Source organism: Scyliorhinus canicula, chromosome 16 (assembly GCF_902713615.1).
Source record: "Scyliorhinus canicula chromosome 16, sScyCan1.1, whole genome shotgun sequence".
Lineage (NCBI taxonomy): Eukaryota > Metazoa > Chordata > Chondrichthyes > Carcharhiniformes > Scyliorhinidae > Scyliorhinus > Scyliorhinus canicula.
Genome location: NC_052161.1, coordinates 114,973,525 through 114,990,728, shown reverse-complemented (window position 1 = coordinate 114,990,728; position 17,204 = coordinate 114,973,525). Strand labels below are relative to the sequence as shown.

The 17,204-nt window shown below is 45.3% G+C and overlaps 1 protein-coding gene across 13 annotated transcripts in view; it reads right to left on the bottom strand.

Annotated features, from left to right (window-relative positions):
* The window catches only part of ccdc30 (coiled-coil domain containing 30), a 200,159-nt gene that overhangs the window by 69,108 nt on the left and 113,847 nt on the right, over positions 1-17,204 (bottom strand). For 12 of the 13 annotated variants that reach the window (XM_038773501.1, XM_038773502.1, XM_038773499.1 and 9 more), the window contains 5 exons: positions 16,508-16,599; positions 13,831-14,023; positions 10,109-10,219; positions 9,380-9,505; positions 4,131-4,268 (listed from right to left, as the gene is read on the bottom strand). In XM_038773501.1, the coding sequence (XP_038629429.1) occupies positions 4,131-4,268; positions 9,380-9,505; positions 10,109-10,219; positions 13,831-14,023; positions 16,508-16,599 (660 nt within the window). The remainder of the gene's footprint in view (positions 1-4,130; positions 4,269-9,379; positions 9,506-10,108; positions 10,220-13,830; positions 14,024-16,507; positions 16,600-17,204) is intronic. The other variant, XM_038773500.1, reaches the window with a different exon arrangement.

Sequence of the window (17,204 nt, the reverse complement as noted above, 5' to 3'; positions counted from 1 at the left end):
GAATGGCAGACGCTCCAGCTCCGTCCCTCCCCGTTACCTTGCTCTTGCCCAGGTTGAGTTTGTAACCTGAGAAGGCCCCGAACTCCTCCAGGAGCCTCATGATTTCCTTCAAGCCGTTCCGTGGGTCTGAGTTGTGAAGAAGCAGGTGCTCTCTGCTTCCTCTTCGGATACCCTTCCAGCCTTTTGCGTCTTGAAGAGTGATCGTCATGGGTACAATTGCCAGGGCGGACAGGAGCAGGGACATTGGGCTTCCCTGTCTGCCACCTCTGTGCAGCTGGAAGTATTCAGAGCTGGTGGTGTTGGTCCAAACACTCACCGTGGGGGCTTTGTACAGGAGTTTCACCCATGAGGTGAACCCCGTCCCTAGCCCAAACCCCTCCAGTACCTCTATGAGGAACTTCCATTCGACTCTGTCAAAGGCCTTTTCTGTATCCAGGAAGACAATCACCTCTGGTGTTCTCTCCCCGGATGGGGTTAGTGTCACATTCAGCAGCTATCTGATGTTCGCAGTTAGCTGTCTGCCCCTGACAAAGCCCGTTGGGTCCTCCGCGACCACTTCTGGGACACAGTCTTCCTGTCTCTTGGCCAAGACTTTGGTGAATTTATTTGCATCTACTTTGAGCAGCGAAATGGGTCTATACGATCCGCATCCCATCAGGTCTTTGTGTTTCTTGGGCATCGGTGTATATGGTGGTCGGTGTTAGTGTAGGAGGCAGGGATACCTTTGCTAGTGAGTCTGCGAATATCACCCGTAAGTGCAGGGCCAGATCTGGTGCAAATTCTTTATAGACGTCTGCCAGGAACCCATCGGGTCCCGACGCCTTCCCCGTCTGCATGGAGCTGATGCTCTCCATGACCTCGCCCAGTCCTACTGGTGCTTCCAGTTCCCTCTGCCTATCGTCCCCACAATTGGCATGTCCAGTCCATCGAGGAACCATTTCACCCCCGAGTCCCCGTCAAGGGACTCAGAGGTGTACAAGCCCCCTGTAGAAAGCCTCAAATGCTTGGCTAACCTTTTTTGGATCAGCTACCAGTCCGCCTCTGCTATCCTTCGCCTGCGTTATCTCCCTCGTGGCTGCCTGCTTTCTTAGCTCGTGAGCCAACAGGCTGCTAGCCTTCTCTTTGTGTTTATAAAAGGTCCCCTATGTCTGGCAGAATTAGTGCACTGCCTTCCTGGTGGATAGCAGGTTGAAGTGCATTTGTAGTTTTTTCCTCTGTGGACAGGGCCTCGGAGTACCTTCAATTGTTCCCTGGCCACTCTCTCTTCCCTATCTTCACATGCCTTGAAGGCTACAATCTCTCCCCTAATCACCGCCTTCAGTGCCTCCCAGAACGTGGATGATGAGACTTCTCCATTCTGGTTGCTAGTGATGTACTCACCTATGGCCTGCAATGTTTTTTTGGCAGAATACCTTATCGGCAAGAGCTCAGTGTCCAACCCCCATGCCGGGCGTTGGGCACGACCGTTTCCAACATCCATGCGGGGCGTTGGGCACGACCGTTTCCAACCTCCATGTGGGGCGTTGGGCACGACTGTTTCCAACCTCACGTTCATGTAATGTGGAGCGTGTTCGGAGATTACAATCGCAGAGGATTCTGCTCTTACTATGTCTGGAAGCACCAATTTCCATACTGCAAAGAAATCGATGGAGGTGTATACCTTGTGTACCAGTGAAAAGAATGAGAATTCCTTCTCACCAGGATATAGGAACCGCAAGGGTCCTCTGCCCCCATCTACTCCATGAATGTTCCCAGTTCCCTAGCCACGCCTCTTTTTTTTCCGTGTTTTGGGGTTTGATCGGTCTTTCAATGGTCCTGTACATGGTTAAAGTCCTCCCCCATGATTAATCGGTGTGTGTTGATGGTGGAGATTTCTGCCATGGTCTTCTTTATAAAATCCGTGTTGTCCCAGTTGGACGTGTACACGTTTGCCAGGGCTACAGGTGCCCCGTCTAGGACACCGCTGACCATGATGTACCATATCCCTAGGTCCGTAACCGTCCTTGTCGCCGTAAACACAATCCTCTTACTAATCTGTATGGCCACCACCCTAGCCCTGTAACATGAATGATATGTCTGTCCCATCCAGCTCTTCCTTACCCGAAGTCAATCCTTCGCCATCAGGTTCGTCTATTGAAGGAAGACGGTGATAGCTTTCAAACTTCTCAAATGGGCAAAGACTCTGAATCTTTTCACTGGGCCGTTAAGTCCCCTAACATTCCAGATGACTATCCTGGTGGGGGATTTCTGTCGTCCCCCCCCCCCCCCCCCCCCCCCCAACTTCCTGCAGGATCAACCATATTTACCTGGTGAATGTGCCCCTGCATTCCGGGATTTACCTTTGTCAGGGGGCTATCCAAAATGGCTGTGGTCACCATTCTCAACATGAGGCCGGGCCCCTGCGCTACGGGATTTCCCTTTGTCCAGGGGCACCGAACATGGCCGCCAACTATGTGTACGCCACGTGTGTGCCCCTGCGCTCCGGGGTTTCCCTTTGCTTAGGGAGCCTCCAAGGTGGCGCAATCTTGTTCCTTCAAGCTTACCACCCAATTAGAGACTCATTCCTTTCTTTTCCTTGTTTTCCCCTTGTGTTTCCTTTTCCCCTCGTTACTCCCCCATCTGCCCATTACATTCCCCATCCCTGCCACCCCATGGTGCCAGACGCTCCCTCTCTTCCAGGAGTTGAGTCTCAGCCCCCTTTGCTACTTCCTGTGCTAGCTTTCTCCTCTAGTGTGGTGCCTCCCCCATTCTCCTGGGGCTGATCTCACCCCTTTCCCATGTCCGCTAAATACCTGTTCCCTTTGTCTCTGCCTCCGCCTCACCTGCGTTCTGTTGCCCTTACCCTTCCCTGCGATCTGACCTTTCTGTTCAAAGTGAGGCTGTATAGTCCTCCGCAAACAGTGTGCATCTATCATAGTTCATTTTTCTCCCCTCATTCCTCCTCTTCTTCACCCTCAGCGTTGCCTTGTCTGCCCCTTCTCCAGGCCGTTTGTCCTAACAAACTCCTCCACCTCTGCTGGGATGTTGAAATAATGTTCTTTATTTTGGAACATGATCCAGAACCTGGCTGGGAACAGCATTCCAAATCTCACTCCGTTCTTGTACAGGGCCGATTTTGTCTGGTTGAACTTGGCCATGTGCTTTTCCTCAGGGTAGTGTCCTAGGCCCAACCATCTTCAGCTGTTTCATCAACGATCTCCCTTCCATCATAAGGTCATAAGGCTATGTTCTGGAGGAAAGTCACTTGATGTGCGTCGGCTGAGCACAGCACCTTCACCGGAAGTCCCCATCTCAATTGATTTGGATGTTAAAATCCCCCAATAATACCAGCCGGCGTTCATTACATATTTGTCTAGTTTCTGCATTAGTACATTCTTTTTTTTTGGAAATGTTTTTTATTGAGTTTTCATATTTTATATCCTACAAATTATTAGAAAAAAAACACGCAAAAATTAACATGTATATTTACAGGCAAGCATCTTCATAATAACAACTGTGGTCACCCCCTTTAACCGGCATACATATTTTACATTCCCCAATATGGCCGAGGCACATGTTTATAGGCATTTATTTACAATTTGGTTTTGGGCCTTAGCTTGCCATCAGACTGTCGCTTGCGGCTTTGTCCTTCACATTCTTCACGTCACAGCTGCTACCAGGAAACCCATATACAATTCCCATTCCAGTCTTAAATATTTTTCTATTTTTAATTTTACTCATTTCCTGCTGGGAATGTAAACTTGCAAAATTTACTTCATAGTTTGGTGTACTGAGTGTTATGGAATGAACTTTGCATACCTGCTTAAGATTATCTCTGAATTGGATCTGTCGAATGGTATTGGTATTCAGGTACACTACTGTTACTGCCATTTACAATGATATTAGGTTCAGTATTAGCTGCTGCTCTATAATATAGTAAGAAGTCTTACAACACCAGGTTAAAGTCCAACAGGTTTGTTTCAAACACGAGCTTTCGGAGCACGGCTCCTTCTTCAGGTGAGCCGTGCTCCGAAAGCTCGTGTTTGAAACAAACCTGTTGGACTTTAACCTGGTGTTGTAAGACTTCTTACTGTGCTCACCCCAGTCCAACGCCGGCATCTCCACATCATGGCTCTATAATATGGCCTTACCTTCTGTTCTAGAGCGTTATTTTCCATTTGCATTCTTTCAAGGGCATTACTTAATGCTTGATTCTGCTCCGTTGAGGCACGATAATCCTTCAGCTCCATATTCAGATAGTGTACTTGAGTTCGGAATGCCTCCAGCTCCTGTGGATAACATTCAACTTCACAATAATACAGTGCCTTTTTTATTTTATATCCCCATCAGTCTCGTCCTCTCCCATCTCCAGAACACTACTGAGGTACAGTTCCATTTGCAAATCAAAATAATAAGGACTGACAGGATATTTGACCATAAGGAATCTTAACTTTCCCTTGTCCAACAGCTCTATTGGTGCACATTTCAACAGAAATTATTGGCCTGTAGATATCAACATTTCCTCCCTCTCTATCTCAGGGGGATTGTGCCGATTTGAAAACACCAATCGTTATTTGGTGTTAGTCGTTAAATAAGTAGATTATTAAGACAAATGTTACAGAATGTGCTATGAGTACTGTCACTGTGTTTCCAAAAAACAGAATTGTATAAAAGGTGGGAATACTTGTGAATGAAATAACTGGAATTTGAGCCGTTGGTCTCCTGACGTTGGGGAAAACATCTTAAATATGTTGTTATGCCACTGTTAATAGATCGAGGTTATTGTTTTAATGTCTGGCTCCACTGGCTGCAAGCTCCTGGTCCTGACCTTTAATCATCTCAGTAATGGTATACCACTGCACTTCACTGACCTCCTTCGGTTCTTTTCTCTGATCCACTGATACTCAGCATTACCTTCACTCCTGTTTCCCACCCACTTCACTCCAATATTGGCAACTGTTCTTCTAGCCTCTATACCCCTACCATCCGGAACTGCCTCCTTTCAAAAGCTCTGATTTTAAAAATCTCTTCACCTGCTCGTCCAACCCAATTCCCTAAACCCATCCCCTTGTTTTCCCTTCCCTCTCAGAGCTCCTTACTGATCTTCATGCACTGTTAAAAGTTGGGCTGTCTTTCTATATAAATGCATATTGTAAAATTTTGAAATAAGTAAATATTGTTGAAGAATCTCAGTGAGGTTTCCAGCCCATTGATCAGAATAGAAAAATCAGGACATGCTATTATTTGTGGGATTGCTTAAATCACCATCATTTAGTTTGAAGATAAGAGGACACTTAAGTGGAATGGGAAACATGAAAACATTCACAACTGGAGCTTTGAAATAAATGAGTATGTTGCCTTACTTATAATTTTAATATCTTGAATTTTTGTCATAGTGCCTGCTGGAGCACATCATTTCTGCCCTTTATTAATTTTCTGATCGCCACTCAATACTTTACAGGTCATTCTATGTATTTGCATTATACAGTTTTTCCTCATTTCTTATTAAATGCTGTTCACGCATTATCTTTCAGTGCTGAGAAAGGATTGAGAATTTACTGTCAACTGACTCGTGTTTCTCCAACGGATTCTGCCTGATCTGTCGAGTGTTTCCAGCATTTTCCGTTCCTGTTTATAATTTGATTGAACTCACCTGAATTCAGTTTTACTATCCAAGCAGCAATACCTTGCATTTATATAGCATCTTTAGGATAGTAAAATATCCCACAGCACTTGTTACATCAGGGGATGAAATTGAATGTCAGCAATGGGGGCTCACCCACCCCTGGAGAACCAACGAGAGCCCAGCATTGCCTTTTTGGAGAAGGCCCGCCAAAACCAAATGCCCAGCAGACAATTAACTGGCTTGCAGCAGGACTTCCCTGGAATTTGGGACCCCCGGCATTGAGAATCCAGCTCCCAGAGAACTATCAGCGAATCAGAGGTTTACAGATCTTTATTATCCAACAGTGTTAACAGGAGCAGCCATAGCTGCTGATAATGCAACTACCAGTGGCCCAAGATCACGGAGAAGCTCAAAGCACAGGTGTGTGAAGGCAGATAGAGGTCGTGGAAAGAGCGGGGATCAAAACAGCGGGAAATTATTGTAAAAGATTCTTAGAGATAGGATTTACTCACATTTGGAAACAAATGGACTTATTAGTGATGGACAGCATGGTTTTGTGAAGGGGAGGTCGTGCCTCACTAATGTTTTCGAGTTTTTCGAGGAAGTGACAAAGATGATAGATGAGGGAAAGGCAGTAGATGTATACATGGACTTCAGTAAAGCCTTTGACAAGGAACCTTGGGGTAGACTGGTACAAAAGGTGAAATCTCATGGCATCAGAGGAGAGCTGGCAAGTTGGATACAGAACTGGCTTGGGCACAGAAGATAGAGGGTAGCAGTAGAAATGTGCTTTTCTGAATGGAAGGCTGTGACTAGCGGCGTTCCACAGGGATCAGTTCTGGATTTTTGAAGGGCTTGTTCCTGTGCTGTATTGTTCTTTGTTTTGTCTGTAATGTCTTACAGCAGATTGTACAGTAGAATTGAAAACAAAATTTTAAAACATTCCATGCTCTCTTTAAGATTACCTTTATCATTATTTTACATGTTTTCTAAACTGCTTCACATCACCAAAAAATGGTTCAACAACAGATCTTGCCATCCTGCTGGTCGAACTCCCAACTACAATGTCAAATAGAACACAAGAATATAAAAAGGAGAAACAGGAGTATGCCATTCAGCCCCCCCGAGCCTGTTGAGCCAGACAATAAAATTATGGCTGCTCATTGTCTTAAATCCATTTTGCTATCTACCTCCCATTATCCTTGACTTCCTTGTCAATCAAAAAATTGTCTAACTCCGACTTCAAGAATTCCAAACACTAACAACACCCAGAGATGAAATTTCTCCTCATCTCGTCTTAAACTGGAGACCACTTATTTTCAAACTGTGCCCCCTAATTCTAGATTTCCCCATGAGGGGAAACATCTTCTCAGCATCCCACTGCCAAGCCGCCACAGAATCTTACATGTTTAAATATCACCTCTCATTCTTTGAAATTCCAATGAGTATGGGCCCAACATGCTCAAACCTTTCTCATAAGACAACCCTTCATCCCAGGAATCAGCTTAGTAAATATTCTCTGAACTGTCTTAAGTAAGGATACCAAAACTGCACACAGTACTCTAGGTGTGGTTTCATCAGTGCCCTGTCCGGGTGCAGCAAGACTTCCCTACTGTTGGGATCATTCCAGAATCTAGGGGATTTTGGCAGGTTACAACAAAAGTTTCCTTTTTTTAAATTCATTTAGGGCACTTGGGCATCGCCGGCTGGGCCAGCATTTATTGTCCATCCCTAATTGCCCTTGAACTGAATGCTCGGCGACATTGCTGTGCATATGGAGTCACATGTAGGCCAGACCAGGTAAGGACGACTGATTTCCTTCCCTAAACCTAAAGGACATTAGTGAACTAGAAGGATTTTTACAACGATTGACAATGGTTTCATAGTCATCATTAGTCTTTTAATTCCAGATACACTATCTCTGCAGCCACTTCTTTGAAAATTGTAGCACGCAGGTTATCAGGTTCAGGGGACTTGTCAGCCTCAAGTCCCATTGGTATTGCCATTATGTTTTTTCTACTGATAGTGAAAGATTGCTCCAAGTTCACCTCTCCCTTTTGCCTCTTGATTTTCAACTATTCTGGTGATAATTTTTGTCTTACTCTGAAAAATGATGCAAAATGCTTATTCAAAGCCCCTGTAATTTCCTCGTTTCTCATGAATAATTCCTTAGTCTCACCCTTTAAGGGACCAATGCTCACCTTAGTTACTGGGTGAAGTTTAAACTCAATCATGATTATTGCAGCACATTTCTTGCAAGCCTCATTACTTCTTACTGCATGCTCTGTCCAACTGCGTGTAGCTACTGTAAACTACTGCTAAAGTCTATAAACTATTCCCACCAATGACCTATTCCCTTTGCCATGTCTTATCTCCATCCAAACAGATGCTACATCTTGACTGTCTGAATTAAGATCATTCCCACTATTGTACTGATCTCATCTTTTATTAACAGAGCTACCCCACCTCCTTTTCCTGACTGTGTGAAATATCAAACACCTTTGAACATTCAAATCCCTGCCTCGGTAATCTTGCAACCATGGGCTGGATTTTCCCCGACCCGGCGGAGTGGGGGGGCCCGGCGGAGTGGGGGGTCCCGACGGGATGGAGTGGCATGAACCACTCCGGTGTCGGGCCGCCCCAAAGGTGCGGAATTGTCCACACCTTTAGGGGCCAAGCCCTCACCTTTAGGGGCTAGGCCCGCGCCAGAGTGGTTGGCGCGCCGCCGGCCGGCGGAAAAGGCCTTTGGCGCCATGCCAGCCAGGGCCGAAGGGACTCTGCTGGCCAGCGGAAGTCCGCGCATGCGCAGGAGCGTCAGCTGACGTCAACCCCGCACATGCGCAGGGGGTCACCTCTGTGTCGGCCATCAGGCTGATGCCCGACGTGGAAGAAAGAGAGTGCCCCCACGGCACAGGCCCACCCGTGGATCGGTGGGGCCCGATTAATGGGTCGGATATAATTGACATAATAGAGATATGGGGCTGGATTCTCCGACCCCCCCCGCCGGGTCGGGGAATAGCCGGGGGCCGGTGTGAATCGGCCACTGTGGGGGCACCCCCGGGCCAGATCGTCCTGCGCCCCCCCCCCCCCCCCCCCCCCCCCCCCCCAGGTCCCTGGAGCCCACCTGTGCCGCCCGGTCCTGCCGGTAAATACCTTGTTTAATTCACGCCGGTGGGACCGGCATAACAGCATCGGGACTTCGGCCCATCGCCGGCTGGAGAATCGCCGGGGGGGGGGGGGGGCCGTCGATATGCGCGGCGCGATTCCCGCCCCCGCCAAATATCCGGTGCCGGAGAATTCGGCGGCCGGCGGGGGCGGGATTCACACCGGCCCCCGGCTATTCCCCGACCCGGCGGGGGGGGTCGGAGAATCCAGCCCCATATCTCTATTATGTCAATTATATCCGACCCATTAATTGTTTCTTGTGCTATTAATTCATCCATTGTGTTAGAACTGCACTGGGCATTCGGCTAAAGATCATTTAATTACATCTTATTATCTTTTTTGGTTACTCTGACCTTATTTGCTGGTCTCTTCCTGTCATATTCTGGTAAGCTTTACCTGTATCATTACCCAGCATATCCTTCTCTTCAATTTTCCAAATCTCCCCTCAACCCTACTCATTTAGTTTAAAGCCCTCCCTACAACCCTTGTTATACGATTTGCCAGGACACTGGTCCCGGCATGGTTCAGATGAAGCCATCCCAATGATATAGCTCAATGCTGGTGCCAGTGCCCATGAATCAAAATGGACCAATTTCCCTACATTCCTACCTCCTCTGCTCGTACTTTTATCTGCTGGGCATTATCCAGGGCTGCTTCAAAGTACTCCCGGTTTTTAATTTCTTCATCAAGTCTTAGCTGTATGCTCTCCAATGTCGTTTGACCCCTTTTCATTTGCTGTTGAAGGTAATGCAGAGATCAATATCAGTGTTAGATCCAAACTCCTTTTAAAAATGCCTCATCACCATTCTCCCAAAAATGATTTCTCTACTATCCCGTTGGCATGGACTCCTGTTGAGGTATGTTCCACAGCTGCATTATGGCTGAGACCAGCTCTGAACCCCTCCAATATCAATAAAGGAGGATGGCCGAGCAATCCATATCTCAATCCTTGGCAAATTTGTTTCTCCATCTGGTTAACCCCAGATGAGGGCACCGAGGCCAATTAATATGTCTCAACTTACGTCTGGCTGACATCAGCATTTTTCAATATACATCAGAAATTGAATCTGCACCTTCTGGTCCGGTTGTTCAGATCGGGCAGTTGCATTTTCTATTTTGGCTACATTATTAATCATGTACAACTGAGAGTGTGAAGAACAAACAATTATTCTAACTTCCACCTACTGAGTTGTCAAATGTATGTCTGAAGTGTATACTTCATGCTGACAATATAACTCTTTGATAATGGTTCCTAATGCACCACTGATTATACATCAAGCATCGACTTCCTTGTCAGACAAATCCTTTTTGTAGATCAGAGTAAAATCCCACACTCACCTCCTGAAAATCCTGATCCTTACTCACAGCACTGATCACCTCATGACTTTTGGCTTTAAGTTCTTTGTACTTCCGCTTCAGTTTTATGTAATCTGTCTCCATACTGGCGACCTGTACAGGGAGATAGTGCACGTTAGAGAAAATACCAGCTTTCTTTACAAGGAAAGGAAAAGATGAGAACGACGACCATGGTAACATGGCAGCAAAGTATATTTACATAACCAAAATGAATTAATAAATTACAACTCATTTCATCAACTATTCTATTTCTAGCACCGAGCCTCCTTAGGCATAATGCAACCCAAGTATGATCCCTCAACAACAACACAAGCTTTCCTGTTAATGTACCTCATCCCTAGCATTGAACACACCCACTATGGTGTCTAAATTCTAATATAACCTTTGCTACAAACACCAAACCCCACACAGAATTATCCCACTATAATGTCCTAAAGCCAAAATAGAACCCTACGATTCAACACAGTACAAATCTGCCATAATGACCATCCCAACTCGCAGCCTTCTTTGCTGCAGCCTAATGGCTGTCTGAGCCCCAGAATGGGCCAAATAGCTACTTTCTGAGCTGTAAACAAGATTCTCCAGTAAAAAAAGGAAATAAAATGCAAATAACACAAATAATTTTGGCAATCAATGCAATGATCTTCCTGTTCCCCAGTGAATCAGCTTCAGGTTTCTTTCTTCTCGTTTTCAAATCCATCCCAGCCTTGCTCCAGCTATTTCAGCATTACCGCAACTTGTGCTGCATCGATCCTCTGCTTTCTATACTATCTACATTGCTGACTCTGCATTACTAGTCATCCTATATACCATTAACCTTTGGTGAGCAATGTTTCAATTGTTAGATTCTTGCCCTCTGGGATTATTTTCCAAACAACCACTTTCTTAATTCCATCTCACTCCCTGTCTTCAGAATCCTCTGTGGTTTAACATGCAACTAACATTCACAGTCCAGTTTCACATATGAGGAACAGTACATTCGGCAAGGTACCAGAGGATAGTAGATTCTAGTTAATAATAGAAGAAAAGTTGGCATGAGAAAATTATGTTCAATACAGATGCAAATTTAAAAAGTATCCTATTTGGATGCAGAACTGGCTCGGTCACAGAAGGCAAGTAAAAGAAGAAGGGTGTTTTTCTGAATGGATGGTTGTGACTAGTTGTGTTCTGCAGGGATCTGTGCTGGGGCCTCTGTTGTTTGTAGAATACATAAACGATTTGGAAGAAAACGTAGCTGGTCTGATTAGTAAGTTTGCGGATGACACCAAGATGGTGGAGTGCAGATAGTGTTGAGGATTGTCAGGGGATACAGCAGGACAGAGATAGTTTGGAGACTTGGGCAGAGAAATGGCTAATGGAGTTTAATCCAGACAAATGTGAGGTAATGCATTTTGGTAGGTCCAACATAGAGGGGAAATATACTGTAAATGGCAAAACTCTCAGGAATATAGAAAGTCAGAGAGATCTGGGCATGCTAGTCCACAGATCTTTGAAGGTAGCAACACACGTGGATAATAATAATAATCGCTTCTGGTCATAAGTAGTCTTCAATTAAGTTACTGTGAAAAGCCCACGGTAGTTAAGAAAGCATACGGAATGCCTGCGTTCATTGGATGGGGCATCGAGTATAAAAAATGGCAAGTCATGCTGCAGTTGTATAAAACCTTGGTAAGGCCGCACTTGGAATATTGCGCACAATTCTGGTCGCCACACTACCAGATGGATGTGGAGGCTTTGTAGAGGGTGCAGAGGAGATTTACCAGGATGTTGCCTGGTCTGGAGGGTGCTAGCTATGTGAAGAGTGTGTGCTGGGACCACAACTTTTCACAATATACATAAACGATCTGGAAGAAGGAACTGAAAGCAATGTAGCTAAGTTTGCAGATGATACAAAGATCTGTAGAGGGACAGGTAGTATTGAGGAAGCAAGAGGGCTGCAGAAGGATTTGGACAAGCCAGGAGAGTGGGCAATGAAGTGGCAAATGAAATACAATGTGGAAAAGTGTGAGGTTTTGCACTTTGAAAGGAGGAATTTAGGCAGAGACTATTTTCTAAATGGGGAAATGTTTCGGAAATCAGAAGCACAAAGGGACTTGGGAGTCCTTGTTCATGATTCTCTTAAGGTTAATGGCAGGTTCAGTCGGCAGTTAAGAAGGCAAATGCAATGTTAGCATTCATGTCAAGAGGGCGAGAATACAAGACCAGGGATGTACTTCTGAGGCTGTATCAGACCCCATTTGGAGTATTGTGAGCAGTTTTGAAATGAAAAATGAAAATGAAAATCGCTCGTCAGGAGTAGGCTTCAATGAAGTTACTGTCAAAAGCCCCTAGTCGCCACGTTCTGGTGCCTGTTCGGGGAGGCTGGTACGGGAATTGAACCGTGCTGCTGGCCTGCCTTGGTCTGCTTTAAAAGCCAGCGATTTAGCCCAGTGTGCTAAACCAGCCCCTAAAATCGCTTATTGTCACAAGTAGGCTTCAAATGAAGTTACTGTGAAAAGCCCCTAGTCGCCACATTCCAGCGCCTGTTCGGGGAGGCTGTTACGGGAATTGAACTGTGCTGCTGACCTGCCTTGGTCTGCTTTCAAAGCCAGCAATTTAGCCCTGTGCTAAACAGCCTCATCAACCTCGGAGTTGGGCCCCATATTTAAGGAAGGATATGCTGGCACTGGAAAGGGTCCAGAGGAGGTTCACAAGAATGATCCCTGGAATGAAGAACTTGTCATATGAGGAACGGTTAAGGACTCTGGGTCTGTACTTGGTGGAGTTTAGAAGGATGAGGGGGGATCTTATTGAAACTTACAGGATACTGCGAGGCCTGGACAGAGTGGACGTGGAGAAGATGTTTCCACTTGTAGGAAAAACTAGAACCAGAGGCCACCATCTCAGACCAAAGGAACGATCCTTTAAAACTGAGATAAGAGGAATTTCTTCAGCCAGAGGGTGATGAATCTGTGGAACTTTTTACTGCAGAAGGCTGTGGAGGCCAAATCACTGAGTGTCTTTAAGACAGAGATAGATAGGTTCTTGATTAATAAGGGGATCAGGCATTATGGGGAGAAGGCAGGAGAATGGGGATGAGAAACTATCAGCCATGATTGAATGGCGGAGTAGACTCAATGGGCCGAGTGGCCTAATTCTGCTCCTATGTCTTATGGTCTTGTAATAGACTTGGACTGTTTTCATTAGAAAGACGGAGGTTGAGGGCTGACCTAATAACGGTCTACAAGATTGTGAGGGGCATGGATAGAGTGGATGGGCAGGCACTCTTTCCCAGGGTGGAGGGGTCAGTCACCAGGGAACATAGGTTTAAGGTCCATGGGGCAAAGTTTAGAGGAGATGTGCGAGGCAGGTATTTGATGCAGAGGGTGGAACGCGTTGCCCGGGGAGGTTATAGAAGCAGATACATTAACGGCATCTTGACAAACACATGGATAGGATGGGTATAAAGGGATACGGCACTGGGAAGTGCTGAGGGTTGTGGCAAAGGTTGGTATCATGACCGGTACAGGCTTGGAGGGTTAAAGGGCCTGTTGCTGTGCTGTATTGTTCTTTGTTCCAAGTGGTCAGACATAGGATGCAAATGTTATCAGCCTGCAGAGTGGGAGTTACAGATACACCCAGTAATAACACTGTCTCACTCAAGACTATTACAGTTAAATCAAGAGAGAACAAGGTTTGTGTCTTTTTTTCTTGAATAGACTAACCTTGGCTTTCAGTAATTCCTTCTCACAATCAGTGCTGTGCCTGTCATCTTTAGAGCGATTCTGGTATTCTTCTATAGCAGACTCAAGTGTCTCATTCCTTATCACTACATCTTCGAGTTCCTGTTGCAGCTTGTGCAGTCTACGCTGCAAATCATGGTTCTTGGTGTCGAGCCGATTAATCTCATGGTGGCACCTAGAACATAAAGCAGATGACAATGTTCTGCCTTGGCATTTTCAAAAATTCATGATTCTTCTTCTAAAGGTGTTCATTCTTGCTTTAGGAATGATTCACATGTGACACAGAAATCTCCACCAAGTGACCTTTCTTTATGTGTGATTTTATCGACAGAGGGTGGAATTTAATGCCCTCCCAAAGTCAGTTTGGAGGTGAGGGCAGCATTTAATTGAGTGGAAGGATGCCAGGTGGAGATTTTCTAGGGTACTTGGTGCCAGGGAAGGCTGGCTGCAGGCAACAATTCTGACAGACCTTCCCCATAGGAAGCTTCATAAAGTTCTCGTCAGCTCTCCAGCCATCAGACGAGATCATTAAATACCTCACGGAATATCGACAATGCATTCAACTGGCGGGATCAGCCAAGTCTGATCTTATTCCCACCAAGAATTTACATGCATGCACTTTGCAGCAGTGGTCACTGAATTATGACCAAGGTGGAGAACCAGAGTTAATTTTCCACACAATTCTACGATGCCCGCCAACATCAGGAATGGAATCTGAGAAACACGCCTCTACTGGGTTAAAAACCTTTGCCACTAAAAGATATATAACAACGACATTTAAGAAAGACTGGAATTCACATAGCACCCCATCACATCTTAGAAACCTTTCAAAGTGCTTCTCAATAGAATGTATTACTATGAAATGCATTGACTGCGATTATTTAGGAAAACACAGCATCCAGCATACTCCTAGATCATAGAAACTACCATGAAATTAATGACCCAATCAATCCATTCTTGGTGATGTAGATTGAGGAAGGGATGTTTGATCGGGTGTGGAGAGAAAACTATGCTATTTGAAAAATCTTGAGTTTTAAACATCCACCCCAACCACTAGCATGCAAAGGCAGTTAAATATCCCATCTGAAGGATGGCATTTGTACAATTGAACACTCCCTAGGTACTGTGCTTAATCATCAGCCTCGATTATGTGCTCAAAACTACAAAGGAGTGCTGAATCAAATGCATGGACTCAGAAATATGTGATCAATTTATTCTGGCAAATTGTCATTGCTGAGTGAAAGGTTTGCAAATTGCAATGTTATCACACATCGTGCTGCAATAGGACCCACGTTATGATCCTTTCCCAAAAGATACTGTTCCATCCTTGGAGTTTGTCTGAGTGAAACTCAAGGAAAACTGGAAGCATCAGGAAAGGATATAGGACTCAAGCGCAGGGGAAATTGTTGATATTGTGGAAGAGATTCACATGATAATAATCTAAGGCAATAGTATTAGAATCTTCTTCACGATTCTCCCACAGATTACCTGGAATGGAGGGTTGGGGCAAGGATTATTGCACTTACAGACTGATCAAGATGCAGGAGATGTTTGATTTACTTAGCTTATCCACCCACACAAATATTGACATTTCTTGATCTTGTGATCCAATTGCAATGCCGTCAGGAATCTTAAGCTCTTGGTAGGGTCACCCACAACGCTATGTCGGACGGGAGGAACCAGCAAAAGTGCAATCCAAAACAAGTCTTTAACGGTAGCTCAGGTGGAAGATATTTATATGGTATCAACGGCTGTGATGGTGGGATGAAGGCTGCAGCAGTTGGGAGATCCCCAGTCGTTGAGGTTCCCTTCCACTGGAACTGGACTTACCCTCTGTTGAGGACAGTGTGTCTGCAGATGTGCAATGGCACCCCCACGTTAAAAGATGTCCCGCACCAGGCGTCCACCTAGAGGAGACCAGCACACCCCTCACACAGACAAGCCCTGTGGCGATTAGCGGGCGGTGACAGGGACAGGACCGTGAGATTTAGAAGTCCCTAGCTTCGGACCAGCATGTAGGCAGTGGAGTTTGTTTCAGTCATCTCACTCTTGGAATAGGAGTAGGAGAGCATTTGGCAGCTTTCTTCATGACTGAGCAGCCCTCTTCAGGATCCACTCTGCTCATTCTCCATGGGTAACGGCAAGAAAACATAGCTTGTTCCGTCCCCAATCTGGCCGGAAAAGTGCATTCAGCAGGTTCATCTATCTGTGGTCAGAAGATCCGGCTCTAGGATTGGGCTCATCAGCCATGCATAAACCTACAGAACCCGTGACCAGTAACATGGAGCTTCTTAGGAGAACAGTCATACTCGTTAGCGAGTCATCGCTGAAGAAGAAGATGATCCAATTGACTTGTCAGTTTATGCTTTTTATCTACTGTACCCTATCTGGTTCATATGTTGATCATTGTTTGTGGAAAAATCTTTCTGACATCTGTCCTCAGTAATCCTTTCATCAGTTCTAGCCTGTTTGCCTGTCTGACAATAACTGGGTCAAACCACACAACGCAGGGGCTTTGATATTCCACAGCAGGTAGGATCAAATTACATTTCAGACAAACTGTTTTGAGGACAGGATGAGCCAAAAACAAAGCCTTGTTTGGGAGAGGAAAATTACTGAGCCAACACAAGTGCCCAAAATTCATGATCTGCTAATGTACCTTTTGTGGAGTTCCTCTACTTTTGGACGCTGAGAGTCATGGGCCGAATCTGAGTGCCATGAATCCTGCTCGAAGTCAAGGGAAGCGGAGTCCTGGGGTAAAGGAAGGTTGGGTTGTTAATTATAGTAAACACTGAACCATATTGCTACAAGTTCAAATTAAGCCAATTCTGCTGATCGTGCTGGGTTAATCCAAAGCTAATACTACTTCTCCACTCTTTATCCATACCCATTTCCTCATATGTTTTAAGTATTCACTCAATTGTATCCAAAAAGATAAACAGTCTCTGCCTCAATCACTGTTTAAGTGCAAAATCTTCCCGATTCTAACAACCGTCTACGTTCAGAAATTTCTCTTAATCTCTCTCTTCACCATTTAAGTGACATTTCCAAATGGATGCTTGCTCTCACTGACTAATGAATGAAAGAAAGTCTTTCTCCATTGATGCCATTAAAGCCCTTCATAGCTAAAAAAAATCTGTTAAATCTCCTTTTACCGTTCTCCACTCCTATAGTTGCCCAATGAGAACAGGGTGAATCAATTTGGTCCCTTGATTTACATTCGACCCAACTTGATGCTGATGACTTCAAAGAAGCCAAAATATCAGATAGGGTCTAATTCGGGTTCCCATCTTGAACATACACTGCGCTTGGCAAGTGTGTTAAGTTACAATTGGAGGTAGTCTCCTCGCATAATT